Source organism: Aythya fuligula, chromosome 17 (genome assembly GCF_009819795.1).
Source record: "Aythya fuligula isolate bAytFul2 chromosome 17, bAytFul2.pri, whole genome shotgun sequence".
NCBI lineage: Eukaryota > Metazoa > Chordata > Aves > Anseriformes > Anatidae > Aythya > Aythya fuligula.
Window position 1 is genome coordinate 238,515 of NC_045575.1, and position 18,997 is coordinate 257,511.

The window sequence follows — 18,997 nt, forward strand, 5'->3', positions numbered from 1 at the left end:
GTGGAACGCCATCAGACAAAGCCTTGGTGCTAAGGCTGCCGCCGCCTTTACGAGGTGGTCCCCCACCTTCGCGGCCGTAAAGAAGCGTTGAGCGGACGTTCTCTGTGAGCGGGGGCCTGGAGTCGTTCGTAGGGTGAGCGGACGGGGCTGCCTGCCTGCTTACCTTTCTTCTTCGGCCTGCGTGGCCCGGGGGGAGGCCGGGCTCGCCCTGCGTTCCGCGGGGCCTCCGGCGGAGTTGCGGCCCGGGCTGCCTCGAGCGGGAGCGGGCCGCAGCCGCGTGTCCCGCCCCGGGCGGGCCGGGCCGGGCTCCCGCCGGGGGCTGGCGCAGGACGTCCGGCCCGGGGACGCGCCGGAGCGGCCCCTGGCGCCGTCGGGCGGGGGGCGTCCGGGGTCCGGCCGGAGCCCAGCCCCGGGGGCGGGGCCGGGGACAGTGCGGTTCCCCTCGGAGTCGGGGCCCGGAACGTGGCGCCGCGGGCCGGGCGGCTGGGGCGGGATCGGCCCGGCGGGGGGGGGGCGGCGGCGGCCCCCAAAGGAGGCGGAGGAGGAGCCGGAGCGCGATGGAGCAACAGGCGCCGCCGTCCGCCCCGCCGGGGGCCGTAGCGGGGGGCCGGGCTCGGCGGCGGCGGGAGCGGGACGCGGAGCCTCTGCGGGTGAGTTGAAGCCGGGCTGGCGGCAGCGGGAGCGGCCCCTGGGCCCGGCCGGCCGTCTCCCTCCCGCCTCCTCGGCCGCCTGGCGGCGCGGAGGGCGGGCCGGGCGCGGTCCGTGCCTGCGGGCGTCGGGGGGAAGTTGCGGGGCGCGGGCGGGAGCAGCCTCGGCCCCGGCGTTTGCCGCTAGCGGCGCCGCGCCCGCGGGGCCGGCGGCGAGGTGAGGAGCGGGGCAGGGCGGCGGCGGGCGGGGCGGCTTCCCCCGGCCGGGCGGACGTGCCGAGGGGAAAGCGGCGGCGGCCGGCGGGTGCCCGCGGTGGGGGCGGAGGGGCTCTGGAGCCGTAAGGCCTCGGGTATGGCCGCGGTCGCCTTGCCGAGCGCTCGCCGCGTTTCGCCCTGGACTTACTGCGGAGCTGAGAGCGGCGCCTCCAGGCTCCGAGCCCCCCGTCTCGGCCGGCGGGGCCCGCGCCGCCCCCCGGCCCCGCCGCCGGCACGGAGCGGCCCCGCGGGCCGGGGGGAGCTCGGCGGGCGCCCGTCCGGCTGCGGTGCCGGCAGCGGCAGAGCGCCGTGGTCGCCGGTGCGGCGCGAGGTTAACGGAGGCGAAGTGCCCGGGCGCTCCTCACGTGCGGCCCGCTGCTTCCACACGCGTGTTGTAGCGTGGAGCTCGCTGGAGCGTGCATCTCTGTGGACGACAGCACGGGCATCAGCGTGAACGTTACGTTCTCGGTGGTCTCTCGGATAAGCAAAAACTGAGCTTATTTTGAAACTGGAAAACTTTTTTGCTAAGTGCGTCAGTTGCGTATTTGTAGCACAGCAGAGCTTATCACCCCGATGGAACTCATGATACAGACATCGTCAGTCTCAACTAGACGTGCCAGGTAGTGAAAAAATGGTCGCTAACTTGATTATACGGGCTTTGCTATGGACAGCATTGGGAATCCGGAGGCGCATCCTGGATGCGGTTATGTTTGTTGACTGGAATACTGATCGGTGGTTAAGGTTAAAATGTCCCTGCCTGCAGCCTGTGCTCCCGTAGTTTGATGTTGCAGCCATAGGATGACTTGGTCATCTCTAGTAAGCCAAGAGTTGAAGTGTCTGGGTTTCTATAGCTTTTCGTCCTTCTCTCTTAGGAGCTGTTCATGTTTATCCTTGGATGTCTTTTTATTTCTCTTAGAGGTACTGCACAGTCTTAGACAATGTCATTCCTCTTGTGCTTTCTTCTGACGCTGATCAGGAGCTCCTCAGGTGCTAACAAAAATCCTTTATAGGTTCTTTGAAAAGAGTTTTTTGATAAATGGGTAGATGGTTTATTCTTAAATATTGATTTATTATTTTTTTTTAAGCAGTAGGTTTAGAAATCTTCACTTTCTTATATTTTTTGGTCTGATATAAAGACACAGGTATGTGTTTTTTGAAGTGCCACGTCATACTAGTGTATATGACTACTGATTATTTTTAGTGACAGCACAATTAATGATTGTTATTACTGGTCTGTTGTACTATCTAAACCTTAGTTTTCTAGAGGTGAAATCTTCTGCTGCAATAGTATCAGTCTGCATGTATATTTCTACTAAATACTGATCAAGCCATGTTTCCTGGCTTCTTCACTGTATTTTGCCATGTTATCACCCTCTTGCCTTTGCCTGAATGCCAGTTACTAACCTTCCTACTGGGTAGGTCACTGGTGATAGGAATGCTGTAACAAGAGACTGAAGGTAAAGTGCCTGCTTGCCCATAGGTGAGTGAGCGTTTTTATTGATATGCTTACAAACGTGTACTGGTAAGTGGCTTGTGTCTACTCAGAGAAGAAAGCAGTCATGCTACAGCAGTTGAATGACTTGTTGCAGATGACAAAATTCTGGGAGGGTGTACACTTGCTTCTGTACCAGCTCCTCCTGAAGTGTCTCTCCTGTTCAGACCTGGCTTTTGCTTCTTGTTGATTTATCTATTCGTCATTAGTGTGTCTGTCTGCCTGTGGCTAGCTGACAGTTCAGACTCCTCACTAATAATGAAATTTACAATTCAGTTATTATTCACAATTCAAGATTTTATGCTCCCTTTAGCTTGTATTCAATCTTTTTCTTATGTTAATGGTAGATCATTTGGATAGCCGTAGGTGCTTCTTTGACTCTAGGAGGTCAACTTTTATTACTTTGCTGTGTGTTAATGTCATATTCGCTATCTCTTATTGAGAAAATGGGCTCCTTTCTGCTTTAATTTCTCTTTCTTCTTTGTCTTAGTTTTTCTATTACTATATATATTCTCTGTACTGTCTTCACTCTGTTTCTCCTATTCTTTAAGAACTTCCACACTTTCACGTTCTTCCTTCTAAAAGATTGATAGTAACATACTTTATGTAGATGCTGAAAGGATTCTGTCCCTTATCTATAAGATGAATCTCTAATGAGATTAGGGACCTGTAAAATTTGTACTTCTGAGTTTGTTTTAGACTTTCAGCATGCTCAGACACAAAAGTGAATTTGCATTCATTGATTTACTTCTGAAGGTTATCACTGAAACCAGTGAAGCTAGAACCCTAAGTATTCCCTACTCTGTTTGTCTGTTGTGCAAACTGCGTAAATGGACTGTGCAAGGCAGATGTTGCCTATATCCTGTATGTTTCACATTATTGTGCTAAAGTTTCAGTAAATATATGCTATGTTCCAGCTGCTTTTATAGTGGAAGTATTCTGAATATACAAAACTTAATAATATCTACATCTTATTGCTAGAATATTTTTTTTTTCCTTCTAGCATTTTCTGAGTTAAAATATTTGTATTAAATTTAATAAGCTATTCAGTATTTTAGTTCCTTAAATATGCTTAATGGAAAAGTTTGTAGAGCGAGGGTAACTGGTGATTTATATGAGAAAAGCTGACTTTTCAAATTTCATGACAAAGTACCACAAGAACAAAATCAAATATATAGCAATCCTGCTTATCATTAGTAACAAACGATATGAATTTACTGAACATTCAAGATACATATGTAATCTGGTGTTCAGTAGCTTTCTATGAATTTCTTTCATGTTCTTAATTACTTTTTTTTTTGAGTCTATTATCAGTATTGTTCTTTGTAACACCTGGGATGATTCTGTATTTTAACTATACCACATGTATAAGTTTTACTTCATTTGTTTTTCTTTTATCTTCTGCCTGTTTGACGCCTCTCTGTTCCTGTAAGGAATAGTGGATAATTGTTCCCTTTACCTTTGCTATGCTTTTCTTCATTTTATAGACCTATGACTTGCTTTTTTCAATTATTTTTTAAGTTTTGTAGTCTTAGACTCTCTGTATTTTGGAGATTCATCCACATCTGGTTATCTGTTACCCATCTCCTACCTTTTCTGCTTATGTACTTTTATATTCTTGTCCCGTGGTGGTGGGAACAAAACTGCAAATGGTATTTAAAATGCAGTTCTTTCTACAGATTTAGAATGTCACAATTGTTTCCTCTTTCTTCTTTCTTTTACTGCTCTCTTTGACTGGTCACGACTGCTGAGACTTTCTTTCCTTGAGAATTTTTCAGAGGTGTCTAGAAAGTCTTTTGTGAGGGATAAGGGTAGATTTAGGGCCAGTTATTGCAATAACAGCTAAGGATTTTTTCTTCCATCACTTTGCAGTTACTGACACCGGTTGTCATCTTCTGTTTATTTGCCGGAATATGCTGAAGATTGATCTGTGTTCTGGGCAGATAGTTTTAACATTTGGCTACTATTTTGTTTAATTAGGGTGCAGTTTCAGTAGCAAACATGCATGCTGCACGAGCAGTCTGAATTTGATCTCTGAGAAGCCCAGAAAGTTGTGTGCCACTTTCAGAAAATGAAATTGCCAGTGTCTTGAATTCATTAGGCAAATTTGCCCAGAAATTTGTGAATGACATCCATGCTTTGCACATTCCCATCTTTTCTCTCTCTAACATCCTTGCCAATATAACTTTGTATACGTTTCCTTTCCAATCCTGATGACTGATATATATATGGTCAGGAAACATGAGCAGACACCTATGGAAGAGGCAGCAGGATACCATTTCAGAGTTTAGATGAATTGTCTACATTGGTTGTTAATTCTTCGGAGTAAGGTGAAACATGCCCTTTACCCTGTATGTGTCTGACTAGTGGTACACTGGGGAAAATTCCTCCTAATAAACCCTGCATGTAACTGACTGAGGCTTTGAAATTTATTTTCCTGCAGTGAGTCAACTCTCCGTGTAAATCATGGGGTTTCTGGGCTATTACCTGAGCCATTCCTCGCACATGGGTATTTCTTGGCTCCATTTCTCTCTGGTATGCCCTACCATCTGTGGCTTTCTGGCAACTAATTAGCTTTCTCGGGGTTTCCTAATGTTTGGTCTCGAACAACTGCTCATGTGTAATAGTTGCTAGAACTTCATATTCTGTTTTTGCAGCTTCTCAGGAAAAGTCAAACTGACCATGTGATAAAGTTTGTGGTCACATACACACTTACAAATGTGTGAGTGATCACGCTGCTTGTCATGAAGTGACATGTCCCCCTCAGTTGTTTGGGCTGTTGCTCAAAGTAGGGCAATCTACCTGCTAGTACTTGAGAATATATGAAGCTGCTGTTTCTAAAGTTGATTGAAGTAGCAGATAAGTCGCCCAGTGCTTTTTAAAGGTATATGGCATATTGAATTAATTTTCAAGGGTGCAGAAATTTGATTTTTATAGTTTTTGGTTAGTTTCAATTTAGACAGGACAAGAAATGCAAAGGAGATTTGAGGTGGATATTAGAAAAAATAGTTTCAAGATGAAAAACATGAAGCAGCTGAAATGGGATTTCCCAAGGAAAACAAGGAGACAGGTTGAGTAGAGAAGTTTAGAAATAGTTTGGACAAACAGCTGTCAGAAAAAAAATTGAGTAGGAAGGAAAAGGAATCATAAGGAAAAGCAGAGATTAGTAGTTTCTAATTTATTGCTTTTTTGGTTGTTGTTGTTTGACTTGGAAAAAAAAAAAAAGAAAAAGCCTGGAGGCCTTTATTGATACTTGAGACAGGAAGTCAATTTGCAGCTTGCTTCCCTTTCCACCTGAAAATGTGACTCGGCTTACTCTGGTAATGTATTTAAGCCTGGCAATTGTTGTGTTGTGGTAACAATGTGATATTCTTAATCTTTTTCTGTCTGCAGAACTAAAAGTGGATAATACCTATTTCAACTATAGTTGAAATCTGTAGTCTGATCCTTTAATGACTACTTCCAAGTTTTGTGTTTCCATATATACATGTTACCTGTTGCCAAGTACAGTTACTGTCATTCATAACTGTCTTTTAATCAGAGTTGTACAGTGGTATTCTTGATGAATTGTTGAGGCTCTTTGAGAGACAATAGGGAATACATGACAGAAACAGTTGTTGACTGTTAATGACTGGTTGAGGAAACTAAAGAATGTTGAAAATTAGATGAGGAGAAAGGGTATACCAAAATCAATGGAACTAGGACTTTCTGCAGCTCATTTTACATCTTTTAGAGTTTTTCAATTAAAAGACTTAAAACAGTTTTTCTTAATTATTTTCTTTTGCCCGATTGATTTTGAGAATTCTGGAAGGGCGCTCTGCAGTGATGTCTCTTCCATTGCTAACATAAACTGTATGCCCTGCTAATCTCTGCATGTATACCTAGTTCCACAGACTCATCCTTCTCTTCCCACTTAGGAACAATTTGCAGCTTGCAGTTGGCTGGATGTAGAGGTTTGTGAGCACATGTACCAGTGTAAGTTCTTTGGTTTGTAAACAATTTATACATTCTTCTGTTTGTGCATGCACGTACTTCTCTATGATCTATGTATTGGATGGATATACTACCATCATCTTCTCATTCATACCTGCCATGTTTTCCAATAAACATTTTTACCTTGGGATTATGCTTGGTGTTGTAGAATCAAATCGTATGGCTGAGGAGCAAAATCTTGTGGAGTATAGAATACGAAAATAGGCAACTAGTCTTATGCCTGAAAAAGGTAGTATGTCTTCTGGAAGATACCCTTCATATGGAATATGTTTTCTAAGGCTCTTTTTTGCTGCTTCTGTACCAAAAAAAAGACAAATAATGAACAATTAAAAAAAAAAAAAAAGTGATTCTGAATTCAGAATTTATTCTGCATTAATAGGGATGGCTTTAATTTCTTCTATAGTGTCCATAGAACACTTTTTTTCTCTTTTTCTGAGTAGCATTTCTCACCATTTACATGTAATTCCCCTCTTCCACAGATTTCTTTCTTTGGATCAAAATCTTTTGGAAGAAGAAGTCCTGACAGCCCCATGTTGAGCAAAGCTGAATTTGTTGAGAAAGTTCGACAGAGCAACCAGGCTTGCCATGATGGTGATTTTCATACAGCTATTGTGTTGTACAATGAGGCTCTGGGAGTTGATCCTCAGAACTGCATTCTTTACAGTAACCGCTCAGCAGCCTACATGAAAATCCAACAGTATGACAAGGCCCTGGATGATGCAATCAAAGCACGACTTCTGAATCCCAAATGGCCAAAGGTAAGAAAGTATTACTTTTCTGGGGAAATAATAACTCCACCAGGAGTATGTACGTATTACTAACGTAATGTAGACAACTGCAAATACTTCTATATTAATGGCTGCTTTTGCTAAAAGCTGCAGATAATAATAATTTGTGTTTAAAAGTTGTTTAATTTGAATTTCCTGCTGGCTATTAAACTGTTCTCTGTGTTTGGGGTATGATTCTATCTTACTACTTTAAACTAGCATCAATTTTTGGTTGCGAAGACCAGACGTCTCTTTTAAAAGTAGTCAGCTTTGAGTAGCATCCAGGAACATTTTTCTTGTGAAGTTCCTTGAGGTGTAGCATGGAGATTCTTATTAATAATGGAGCAATAAAGTCTTTCAAAATAACGTTCAAAGAGTTTTTGTGTATATTGTGGATAATCATTTTAAGAAATGCATACCTCAGCATTCTTAGTAAGATCTGATTATGCAAGGAAACCTTTTGTAGAGTAGGTGCTGTTGGTTGCCTGTTTCTTCTGAGACTGCTTCCCACTAGCTGCTGTTGATAGCTTCAGTAATTCTGACTGTTGGCTAGTACAGAGCCATCCGTTTAGATGCCAATTAATTTTAGCAGAATGTACTCCAGATTCCATTTCTCCTATCAATCTCTCACACAGTATTACTAGTCACTTTAGCTACAGATGCAATTTAAGACCAGATTTATTGCCCAGGTTCCTCTCCTCAGAAATTATGTCAGGTAGCAAGCATAACGTTCTCCATCAGCTGGAGTCCAAACTATTGAAGTTATGTTTCCTTTTATATATAAACGGATCACCGGAAGTCCTGTATTCTTTTTTTCAGTTGTTTATTAGCTTCTAGAAAAAAACATGCCTCCCTGTCCCCACCCCATCTTTTGGTAAAAAGTTGTTATCTTAAATTTAGAATATATTGAAACAGGAAACTGTACTTTTATACTCTTAAGTTTTTGTTTGTTTCTTTTGTTTTAAGACCAAAAAACTGCTTAAATAAAATGTTATTGAAAGTGTTTTCTAAGGCTCTCCCACTCATAATCACAAAAGGAAGACCATGGACCAGGGAAAGGCCTTCCCTTTTGTTGATTCTGTTTTTTGGGTTTGCCATCTTGCATTGCAGCACTTTTATTTTTCACATTTGATTTTCATGTTCAACCATTGTACTTTTATTTTTTTTCACTTTTATACCAGTACTTAATCTTTCTCCAGGAGTTTTAGTACATTCTCCCTGTTGTTTGTACTAAGCATCTACAATTTACAGTTTGTATCAGTTCACGTAAGCAAGAAACTCCTGCTTTGGTAGGGTGATGACTTACAACCTTGTAAGCTTCTTTTTTTCCTTTTTTATTTTTAAATATCATTAACTTCTGTCTTATGTTACAGAATATCATAAATTTTACGTAGTTTATGTGAAGGACTGTTAAAAAAAGAAAATTGCATTATTTTTCTCAGTCTCTTGATTTCCAGGTCAGCTGTCTGAATACAAGAAGTTAGAGCATAAAAACAGTGGTATATTTGTATAGTTTTGTATCTTATTTTTAAGAAGTCTGGTAGTGATTTGCTATAGAGCTCACTTAGATGAAAAGTTATGAAAAGACTTCATAAAAGAATATTTTCAAAATATGAATCGCAGACAGTTGTACAACAAAACCTTTGAAATGAATCATTGGAATAGATTTGTGGATCAAAACAGAAAATAAGATGGAATAGTAGATTTACTAGCTAAAGGCTGGCTGTGCTAAATGAAGACATTGTTATCAGTCTATCAAATACAGAAATAATATGTATAGATCCATCACTAAGATGGAACAGTAAAAAACAAACAAACCAAAACAAAACCATTTTTTAACATAAGTGAGACTCTTGTTTCAGAGAAAACCAGAAAAATGTATTAAATTAAAACTTACTGAATTTTATTAGGACTTACTGATTTAAAAACATGAAATAGCAAAAATAGAATTAAGATAGTTACTGTTAAGCATCCACCTGACCTTGAACAAACTCTATTTCGTTGTTTATTCTTTTTTGTATGAAAAGACAAGGAGGTACTTTTACAGGAAATTATTTGAGCCTTTTTGTTGGAAAAAGCAATGGAAGACTTAAAGGTTGTTGTTATAGCATATCTGTTCTTGCTTTATTGAATCAATATGTAAAGGATATCTTGCTCCATGACACAAAAAGTTTGTATCCTTGGAAGGTTACTATCAGTGAAAAATAAAAAAGTCAATGTAGCTTTTGCATTTTTTTTTGTCCTGTGTGAAGGACAATTTATTTCTCTTTACATGTCCTTTCATGTTCTTTGTCAGTGTGCATTTTTTTTCCCCAGTTCTCCGAGTTATTTAAGTGAAAAAAGCATTTTTTTAAAATAGTTTTCTTTGTTTCAAATAGTGTATGACTAGGAAGGGCATATTGGGAGTCAAAGTTATTAAAGTATCTATCTTGAGATAGAAGTGGAACTTTATCTTTTTTTAAGGATTTTTTTTTTGTATGGCTTTTATTCTCAATGTCATCGGAAAGTTTACGTTTCATTCCTTAAGAAGTTAGGATATTTTTCACCAGTATGTTTTGTTAAAGGATATTATTGTACGGATATGGCAGTGAAAACCGGTTCAGTGATAAAAAGCTAGATGAATAGACTTAATGTTCATAGTGGTGACAGAACTAAGTTTAGTACTCTTTCACTGCATTTGCAATTATTTAACAGTTTAACTAAATAGACATATAAGTTAAAATACTAGTTACGATGAATAGAACTGAAATACTGAAATCTGTTGGTGATTTTTTTTTCCTGTTTAGAATTAATTTATTGTAATTAAGTTTCCATAAATTATCAGCAAGAGCAAAGAAAGGGGTCAATATCTGGAAAGACTGAACTTCTTCTCAAAAGCATATGCCTACTAATGCTGAAAACCACACCTCTTAGCTAAGCTATATTAATTTTTGGAGCTATTACCTGAGAAGGGGTGATTGTCTACTTTCAATGCATCAGCCATAGCAACTGCCTGAGTGTTATTATTGTATGTCAGTGCAAAAGATAAGCACTGATTAACTGTCATTACCAGTATGAGATGACTATTTATCTGTTTGTAGATGGTGATGGATTCTGCATCTCTCTTGAATGAGCTGGATTTTACAGAGGGCATTTTTGGGGGGAGCACAATTCTGTGAGAAGGAGACTGAAAATTGCTGGTACAGTAGAGGAGTTTTGGCATTCACAGTAGCTGGAGCTCTTGGGTAACTCTTCTTCTTTTATGGAAAAAGCACAGAGGAATCTTCGTTTCTTTTTTTTTTATTATTATTATTATTTTGTTGAAGGACACAAATATAAAAGAGCTTTCTGCCTGAACTGGAAAACAACTTTCTGTGAGATGAGCCAGAGGCAAGCAGATAGTCCTGACTACTGAGGGGTGTTGTTGTTTTGTGTCCCTCCCTCCTGTTTTGCTGGCAAATAAATAGGGTGGCTTCCCTTCCACCACCATACAGTTGCTCTCCTCTGAGACTACTTTGTGAAATACCAGTCATCTCTGTTTCAGTGGTATCAGTGGGAATGCCAGGTAGCATTAATGTGCTTCCTCAACTGTTTCTGGTTATTGGGAGCAGTGCTTATCCAACAGAGATGTTTTGGAAGTCACAGCAGAGACAGGAGATCCTGGTAAGGAGGAAGTTAAGTTTGGGTGGTATGTTTTCCCCATTTAAACAACTAGGTTTTCTAAAATGCGTATTTGTATTTTTATTACACAATTCTTTTTTTTTTTAATTATTTTTAACAGGAAAAAGTGTGCTTTGAGGGCTAATTAACTAATCAGATATTTTTGAACACAGAAATGTTCAGGTTGTATTGTACTTCCGAAAACAGAAAGTATGCAATGGTGCTTATAAAGTTGTTATGGATCTAGATGATTGTTAGTCAAATAGTTTATGGTGGTGTGCCTACATAGTACAGGGAAGTTTGTGTGTGTGTGTGAGGCTTGTCAGCATGAGATAGCAGGACGGCACTGTCTGAAGTTGGAATGCTTATGTGGCATATTTCAACATCAAAATGTGCTTTATAATTATTTTATAATTCTGTTTGGTTCCTTTTGATAGAATGTAGTTAGGAAAATTTGAAACATGCATCCAAAACCTAAGCAATTTTATTAATTAGCCAGAAGAGGGAGCTTAACAGATGTAGCTCATAATTTCCATGAAAAAATCTGAGTTTTAAATACAGAACCCAGTCTCCTTTCTCTTAAGGAGTTCAAAACTGGATAGCTTTTGAATCCAAGTTTTCTGAGATTGAAGTTACTAGTTGTATGGTTTGTTTTTTTTATTATTAATCTTTATCTTGGGTATGCAATTTGTTATTATTTACTTCGCTAATTTTGTTAGCAGCGCATCTACAATTCTAATGGGGAATATCACAACTGGAATCTTGCATGTATTCGTAATAAATATATCTTTGTCCTGTAATCAAGGCAATCCATTAAGCTGATCCATACCTCAAAGGATGGCAAACATAAACAAAATAAAAAGCACGGTGAAATAAATCTGTGAAATGGGAAAACAGAAAGGAAGAAAGTGTTTGCTTTTGCTTTCAAACACAGTTGTTTCACCTTGAGTTTTCATACAACTTCTATTTCTAGTCAAGGTCCTGGGTTAACTCAAGTTTTGATGCTCCCCACACCCCCCAGGTCTCCCAAAATATTTTTCATGAGATCCTAACTGTGAGCATTTGTTTTGAACACTACAAAATGTTCCTGAAAAGTGACATGACTTTGTTTACCTTCTTTCTGCACCACTAGGGCACACTAGTGTACTGTATGCCCAGAACAAGCTCTTAGAGATATATGCTCCCATTGCAATTATGTTCCTGTGAACTTAAGAAATAAAAAAGACTACATTATGTGCCTGAAAGTCTTTATCTTAACACAGTGTGCCTCTCCCAGCCTTGAAATCGGTCTGTAGCAGATCAGAATAATTTGCTACAAGTCTTATGTTGTGTGACTGTTTATTTCAATGGTACATAAAACTAATGTTTTTAGTGTTTGAGAGGATTGGCTTGTAAGTCTTACTATTTTCAAAATACTTTGTGTAAATATCATTGAGAAATTGAAAGATAACAGAATATTTCAGGAATTAAGTAGTATTTTGGGAATACCCACAGGCAAATCAGATTAGGCTCATTTTGTTCTTTTGATGTCATGCCAAATGGTTTTGTTTGTTTTGCTGTTGTTCTGGCCCTAGAGAATTTTTATTCAGTTACTCAAGCTGCACAACTCTGAAAAGAATCCTAGACATGGTAAATGAAAAATAAGGGATATATTCTGTTACTCTGACATCTGAACAGCCTCTGCTTGGTTCTTGGTGGTGTTACGGATTTAGGTTTTATTCTGTTTTTATCCTCAAATTAATGAAAGACATACTGTGGCTTAACTGGTTTAGATTTGGGTCTAATTCTGTTAAAATTTGGATTTCACTAGTAGTCGCAAATGTATAGTAATTCATGCTTCAGATATAGAAAAATAGCTGGTCTCAGTGTTACGATAGCTAATATGTATGTATTGAAATGTCTACTCCTAATAAGAAAACAAAAACAATTCTATAAGGTACATTTTTACTAACCCTCAAGTAAAACTGTTCCACTACGGGTTGTAGGGTTAGCTTTGGAAAGTCTCTTAAGACTATTGGCATAATTTTAGTTGCCTAACTAAACATTTCTTGGATTTTTGACTGTTTTTTACTAATGTATGCTATAGACAAACAAGCCTATTAAAAGTGCAACACAATTTTTGTTTTTGAGATAATCTTGAGATAATTTTGAGATAATTTTGATCTTCATGATGAATAGGTAGAATGTTTGTTTTTACAAATGTACAGGTGTAAGCTGAGACTGAATACTTCCTTGAGTCAAGTTTAGAGATGTTAGCTTACCTCACGTACTGAAATGAATTTTGCTTATTATGGGGGTGCAGCAGTCTTGCAGCTTGAGGATGCTCTCTTCTGCTTGTGTCAGTGACAAAGCTGTGCTTGATTCTGATCATGTATGGTTGTGCTGAGATGTACTGTTGTTATTTGGAATCATGATTTTCAGTTCACATTTTGAGATGGTATCTGATGTATACTTAAGCATAGTCACTTAAGAAGTTGCTGCAAGTTTACATACTGTGACTGTTTTTGTAGCAGTAAATACAGAGATGTTCTGATTGCGTACTTGGGCAGTGCTTCGTTTCCAAAGTCTGAGTCACACAGTAATTGCCAGGGACAGTTTTGCCTTTAAGATTTGTTATATTTAACTTTGTTTGCTTTTTTTTTTTTTTTTTTTTTTTTTTCTTATAGCAACATTAAACCAAACTTTCCAAACAAAGAAAACAAACTTGTCTAGTATGCATTTTGCAAGCCATCAAAGGCACACAGCCTAGATTATATTCATACCAAAAGAATCGTTCTATAACTTAACCTTTAAAAACAAACAAACAAAAATCTATAGTGTGCACAGAGCTTAATAGTAAATGCTATTGTAGCTTTGTCTAAGTATTGTGGAATTTCCTAACTGCAGAAGTGCTTTCTGCATGTGATGAACTGGGGAAGGAGAGATTAAAAAGAAAATCTGTAATGGGAAATCACAGCCTTAGAGGCATATATGGGCATTTAATTAAGGTAATCTGTGTCAAGGTGTCAGCAAAGTAAGTAATATGACATAATGCTGCAATGTTTTTTTTCCTTTAGTATTCAAAGGGCATAACAGGGGGAAAAAAAAAAAAAAAAGCTGCCTTTATTGAAAATAAGTGAACTCTTACATCATTCCAGTTCTCAGACTACAGGAAAAAGTGGCAAATGTGGCAGAGTAAGAATAAATTTGCATATGTCTTTATATGTAATTAAGAAGAATAGGAGGAGGTTTTAAGCACTCTCAGGGTTATCTTGATTTTATTTCTGAGTTTTGTGTGAGTAGAAGGATGTTGACTGAACAACTTAGTAACACCATCCTATTTGAAGCCCCAGATACTGGTGTTTGAGTATTAGTGTTCCATGAAGGGCACAACAGGTTGCTGAATGAGAGAGGGCCAACTTAGCTAACATTTTTGAAAGACGTGTCTCAGCAGTGGTCTGTGATTGCGTGCAACTGTTTAAGCTGCACAATGGATCAAAACTTTGTTTCTCAAAACAGTGGCATTTTTCATGTCAAACTGTTCTTCAGCTGTTAGAGAAAAGGTAAATACTCTGAAGAATTTAACTGACACAAAACGAATGCACTACGTGTATGCAATCTGAAAGTAACGACTCCCACTTTTAATCAGGCACAAGTTTCTCTTACTGGTCTTTGTCTACCTCCTCTGCTTCATTTAAAAATGTGGCTTTCTATGTGCGGATGGAGAAGAAATTTGAAAGGCAGAATAGAAAGAGGAGGGGATTTTGAACCATGAGGCCTTTGGGTATTTGAAATGCAGAAGGATTTTAGATATTGTCATGTAACTGTAAGGGAATTCAGCAAAATAGCTTGCATGGGTATTTTCTTAACTCACTCCAGCTGTTGATCATGTGACCAGCCCGTTTAAAAAGAAAAGGGACATTTGCTCATCCTCTTGTAATTCTGACTGCTTGCATATCTTTAGAAATTTACCCACATGCTGTAGCAATCTGTAACCACCTCAAATTTTCTCTAAGAACTGCAAGTAAAATGCCCACCCTCAGTCGTGTGTAAAATTTTTAAGCAAAGAATGTGACTTGACCATGTAATGTTTTTCATGAATAGGCCTCTTGTTTTTAATTTGATGAGCAAGGAACTTTCCAGTCCTGTCCTCCTGCTTACAATCTGTTTTTAATTTGGAGAAAGATGCATTCCATTTTTTTCAGGCACAAAACTGCTTAACAGATTCTTTTGGCTTTGCTAGAACTTGATGTGTTATGTTATCCTGAGATTTGTGCGTTTGTTTTTATCTTACCATCTCACAGAATCACAGCACAACTGAAGCTGAAAGGACCTCTGGACATCCTCTAGTCCAGCCTCCACTGCTGAAAGCAGGTCTGGCTAGAGGAAGTTGTCCAGGACAATTGTCCAGTTGGGTTTTGAATATTTCTGTGGATGGAGACTCCACAACCTGTCTGGGCAACTTGTTCCAGTGTTTGATCACCTTTACACACACACACACAAAAAAAAGTTTCTTGTATAGCAGTTTGTATCCATTGTCTCTGGTCCATTCACTGAACACCACTGAGAAGAACCTGGTTCCATCTTCTTTGTTGTCCCCCTGTCCGGTGTTCATACACATTAGTAAGATGTGCTCCTCCACTGCACCTTCTCCAGATTAAACGACTGGAGGTGCCAGCCTCTGCACCTATGACCGATACGCCAATCCCTTAGTCATCTTTGTGGCCTTTTTGCTGGACTTGGTCTAGTCTGATTCTTTCTTTCTTGTACTGGCGAGCCCAGAACTGGTCACAACACTCCAAATAAGTTCTTATCTTGTATACTCATTGTATGTAGGTTTACTTGTTAGTTGTTTTTTGCTGTTGTTATTGTTATTGCTGCGTATTGTGTCTTCTTCACATCCCTCTTCTTTTCTTCTTTTTGAGTAATCCTTTTTTTTTCTTTTTCTTTTTCTTTTTTTTTTTTTTTGTTGGTGGACTCAAGGTGGACCAGGTACCAAAGTGAGCATCACTAATGCAGTGGTGAAAGAATACTCTGTTTCTTTGTCTATTTACGTACATTAAGACACTTTTACTTACTTTTTCTTATTTCATATCCTTGTTGGGGTGGTTGTCTGAATTTATAGAGTGTTTTTTATTGTGATTAAGGAGCTGCAGTTGTCTCAACTTTCTCCACTACCCCCCTGTTCTTAGTGTTGTTTTCTGATGATACTCTTGAATAGAATGGCAAATGTGTGTACCCTTTTTAGTAGTTTTAAGTAACTGGGTTAGAGTTTGAAAATGTTAATTGAGTCTCAGAATACTATAAATCAACACAATCTGAGCATTTACTGTAGGCTTTCATTATTCCTCTGCATTTTCTGGAACCGGTTTTTATATGGAAGAAAACAACTTGAAATTATATTTTAAGGAATTGAGTTGCAATTTTTCTTCTCATTCTAAATGCTGTAATGTAAAGTCCTCTTTTGGGAGGTAGTAGCATTTTACTGCACAGTTATCCTCCTGGTGTCAATTGAATGCTAGAACTAGTTATACTGCAGTGTAGGAATGGCACAGTGCTTTTTCTTCCTCACAGATCTGAACATACAATGTGGGAAATGCAGAATTTTTCACTGTGACTGTAAAAAGGATTTTTGACATCCTTGATTTCTAATTAAGCTTGATTTGTAAGGGTAGGATTTAAGAAAAAATATCTTGTTACCTGCTCATTGAGAGTCAGGCACAGAGCCAGTGGACATAATTTTAAGAAACTTGGATTGTCTTCATCTACTTACAAAGTGCTGGATTTTGTACTGTGTAGTTTTAAGCTAAAACCTTGACATCTGTTGTTACCTCTTTTTCTTAGCTTTTCAAAACCTGAGGAGTTGCCAGATGACTTTTCTGGTCAGCTTTCAGCTCTTCAGTGTTTTTTGTTTGTTTGTTTGTGTTTCCCCTCAGTTTGTTTATTCCTATAAATGAGGTTTATTCCTTATTTTTTTCCTCAGCAAGGAGTAAGTTCCCTCACCTTGGGGATTCATTTCTTTTGAAGAATTATCATAGTGGCCATTAGTCTGCAGTTGAGGAATCATGAAGAATTATAATGAACAAAGCACACATCAGAGGGCGCTCCTCACTTAGATATTTCAAAAGTAGTGATTCTAAGATCTAACTTCAGTTGTATACATATATTCACATTTAGATATATCTAAGATAAATATTTTTGCAAAGTGCATGCTGTTCATAATGTTTTTAGTTTTCTTTGTTTTTAAACTGGATATGGCTGGTATGCAAGTCCTAATAAATTGGGCTCCCTGAAATTGTGAAGTGTGTTGCTTATGCAGAGGAATGGAAGGAGATCACCCATATCTTATACATGCTTTCTAGAATGGTTTGCTTTAAAATTTGTGTTATGTATACGGATTTGTTTTTCTTTGCAGTGTCCCTAAGGTCTTTATTCCAATTTATCATTACTTTTTGGTATATTTATGTTATTTACTGTTGTGATTAACCAAATCACGAACTGCATCTTGGATTTTTTTTTGTTGTTTTATTATGTGGCAGATAGTCCTATTTTTGTTAGATGTTTAGCATCTTGGATTTATACTGACTCAGTGGATTTGTGATACAGCTCTGGCCAACAGAAAGGCAACCCAAGGAGCAGCATTTGAGCAGCACAAGGAAGAGTCTCTTTAGACATTGTGGATTAAAGGTAGTGCAGTGAGACTTCCTATTTTTTAAGAGCTGCCAATAGGTGGCTGTGTGGCAATAAAAATCAGGAGAGGATTCTAGGATTCTGGGACTGGATTCTTCTGTAACAGACAAGAATGCCCCTGGAAACTACCATTTCTTGTTTAGGTGTACAGTCTCATTATATCATGGCATCTCTTGACATGGGCAGGTCTCATCACAGGCCTGCTACCTCAAGCAGTCTCTGAGGAAATTAAGTGAAATGGAGAGTTTGGGGGAACAAGTAGCCAAGAGAAAATAATAAAAATGGAGAAAGCAGAAAATCACCTTTACTAACAAGCTCACCCTCCCCCCTCCCTCTCTGGGATGGGGGAGAGAAATGGGAAAGTGAAGCCTGTGAGTTGAGATAAAGACAGTTTATTAAGAGAGGAAAATAGTAATAACAATAATAACAATAATGATGATAATAGTACTACTACTAATAATGTGTACAAACAAGTGATGCATAGTGCAGTTGCTCACCACCCGCTGACCGATGCCCAGCCTAACCCCGAGCAGTCCGGCCCCCCTCCCCCAGCTAGCCACCCCTATGTATTGTTTAGCCTGATGTCAGATGGTATGGAATACCCCTTTGGCTAGTTTGGGTCAGCTGTCCTGGGTCTGTCCCCTCCCGGCTCTTACTGCACCCCCAGCCTGCCTGTTGGCAGGACAGAGCAAGAAGCTGAGATGTCCTTGGCTTGGTATAAGCACTGCTCTGCAACAATTAAAACATCGGGGTGTTATCAGCACTCTTCTCATCCTAAGCCAAAACATAGCATTCTACTAGCTACTGGGAAGAAAATTAACTCTGTCCTAACTGAAACCAGGACAGTAGTAAATGCTTAAGTATATATACAGTGTACTGCACTGGGACAAGATCAAGGAAAACCAAGTAATTAGCAGTGAGGCTTGCTGAGAACTTTGTAACATTAAAAGCATGTTACTTTGACTTACTGGCCTTTCAACAAGCACCGGGGATTTATTCAGGAAACAGTATTCCTACCATCTCACTTCCCTGTATCTATGTAGGGTGTGAAGTATACATGGTAATGTAAACGTAGGAAAGGCAGCACAAGGCTAACTGCTTCACTAGATCTAGGCATTGTCTGACTGAAGACTGGCTCAAACTAATTAGAACAGGGAAGAAATGAGTAGCATTTCTTATTATTTCTATAAGTCTTTTTTTTTGTCCGAGAGCACTTAAGTCTTAGTCTCTAGTCTGAACTGCTAGACAAAGCATGTTGCATCTCCCTTTTGATATAAGTATCTTTGTACATGTTTTCTCTTTTGCTCCAAAAGGCAAATGATAAAGCCCCCTCTGCTGTATGGAATGGCCGAAATAAATTACTAAAAGTTTGTCTATTATCCACCAATAGAGAATTTACTCTAATATGAAATAAACGAAGTTGAGCAGTATTGTAGTTTCTGTCATATAGTGAATAGATGCTCCAGTTTATTTTCTCTATTTAAGTTAGTTTTGAACTCTTTCCTTCTCTTCCTTCACCTTGGAATGTGAAATTT

General features: G+C 39.4%; 1 protein-coding gene across 4 annotated transcripts in view; it reads left to right on the plus strand.

Annotated features, from left to right (window-relative positions):
* The first annotated feature begins 547 nt into the window (after positions 1-547).
* Positions 548-18,997, plus strand: part of TTC28 (tetratricopeptide repeat domain 28) — a 152,319-nt gene continuing 133,869 nt past the window's right edge. For 2 of the 4 annotated variants that reach the window (XR_004254001.1, XM_032199208.1), the window contains exons 1-2: positions 548-650; positions 6,867-7,145. Coding sequence is in view for 3 of the 4 variants with exons in the window: in XM_032199208.1 (XP_032055099.1) it covers positions 558-650; positions 6,867-7,145 (372 nt within the window). In the remaining variant the exon portion in view is untranslated. Of the gene's footprint in view, positions 651-827; positions 865-6,866; positions 7,146-18,997 lie in introns of those variants that run through there. The other 2 variants (XM_032199209.1, XM_032199211.1) reach the window with 1 other exon arrangement.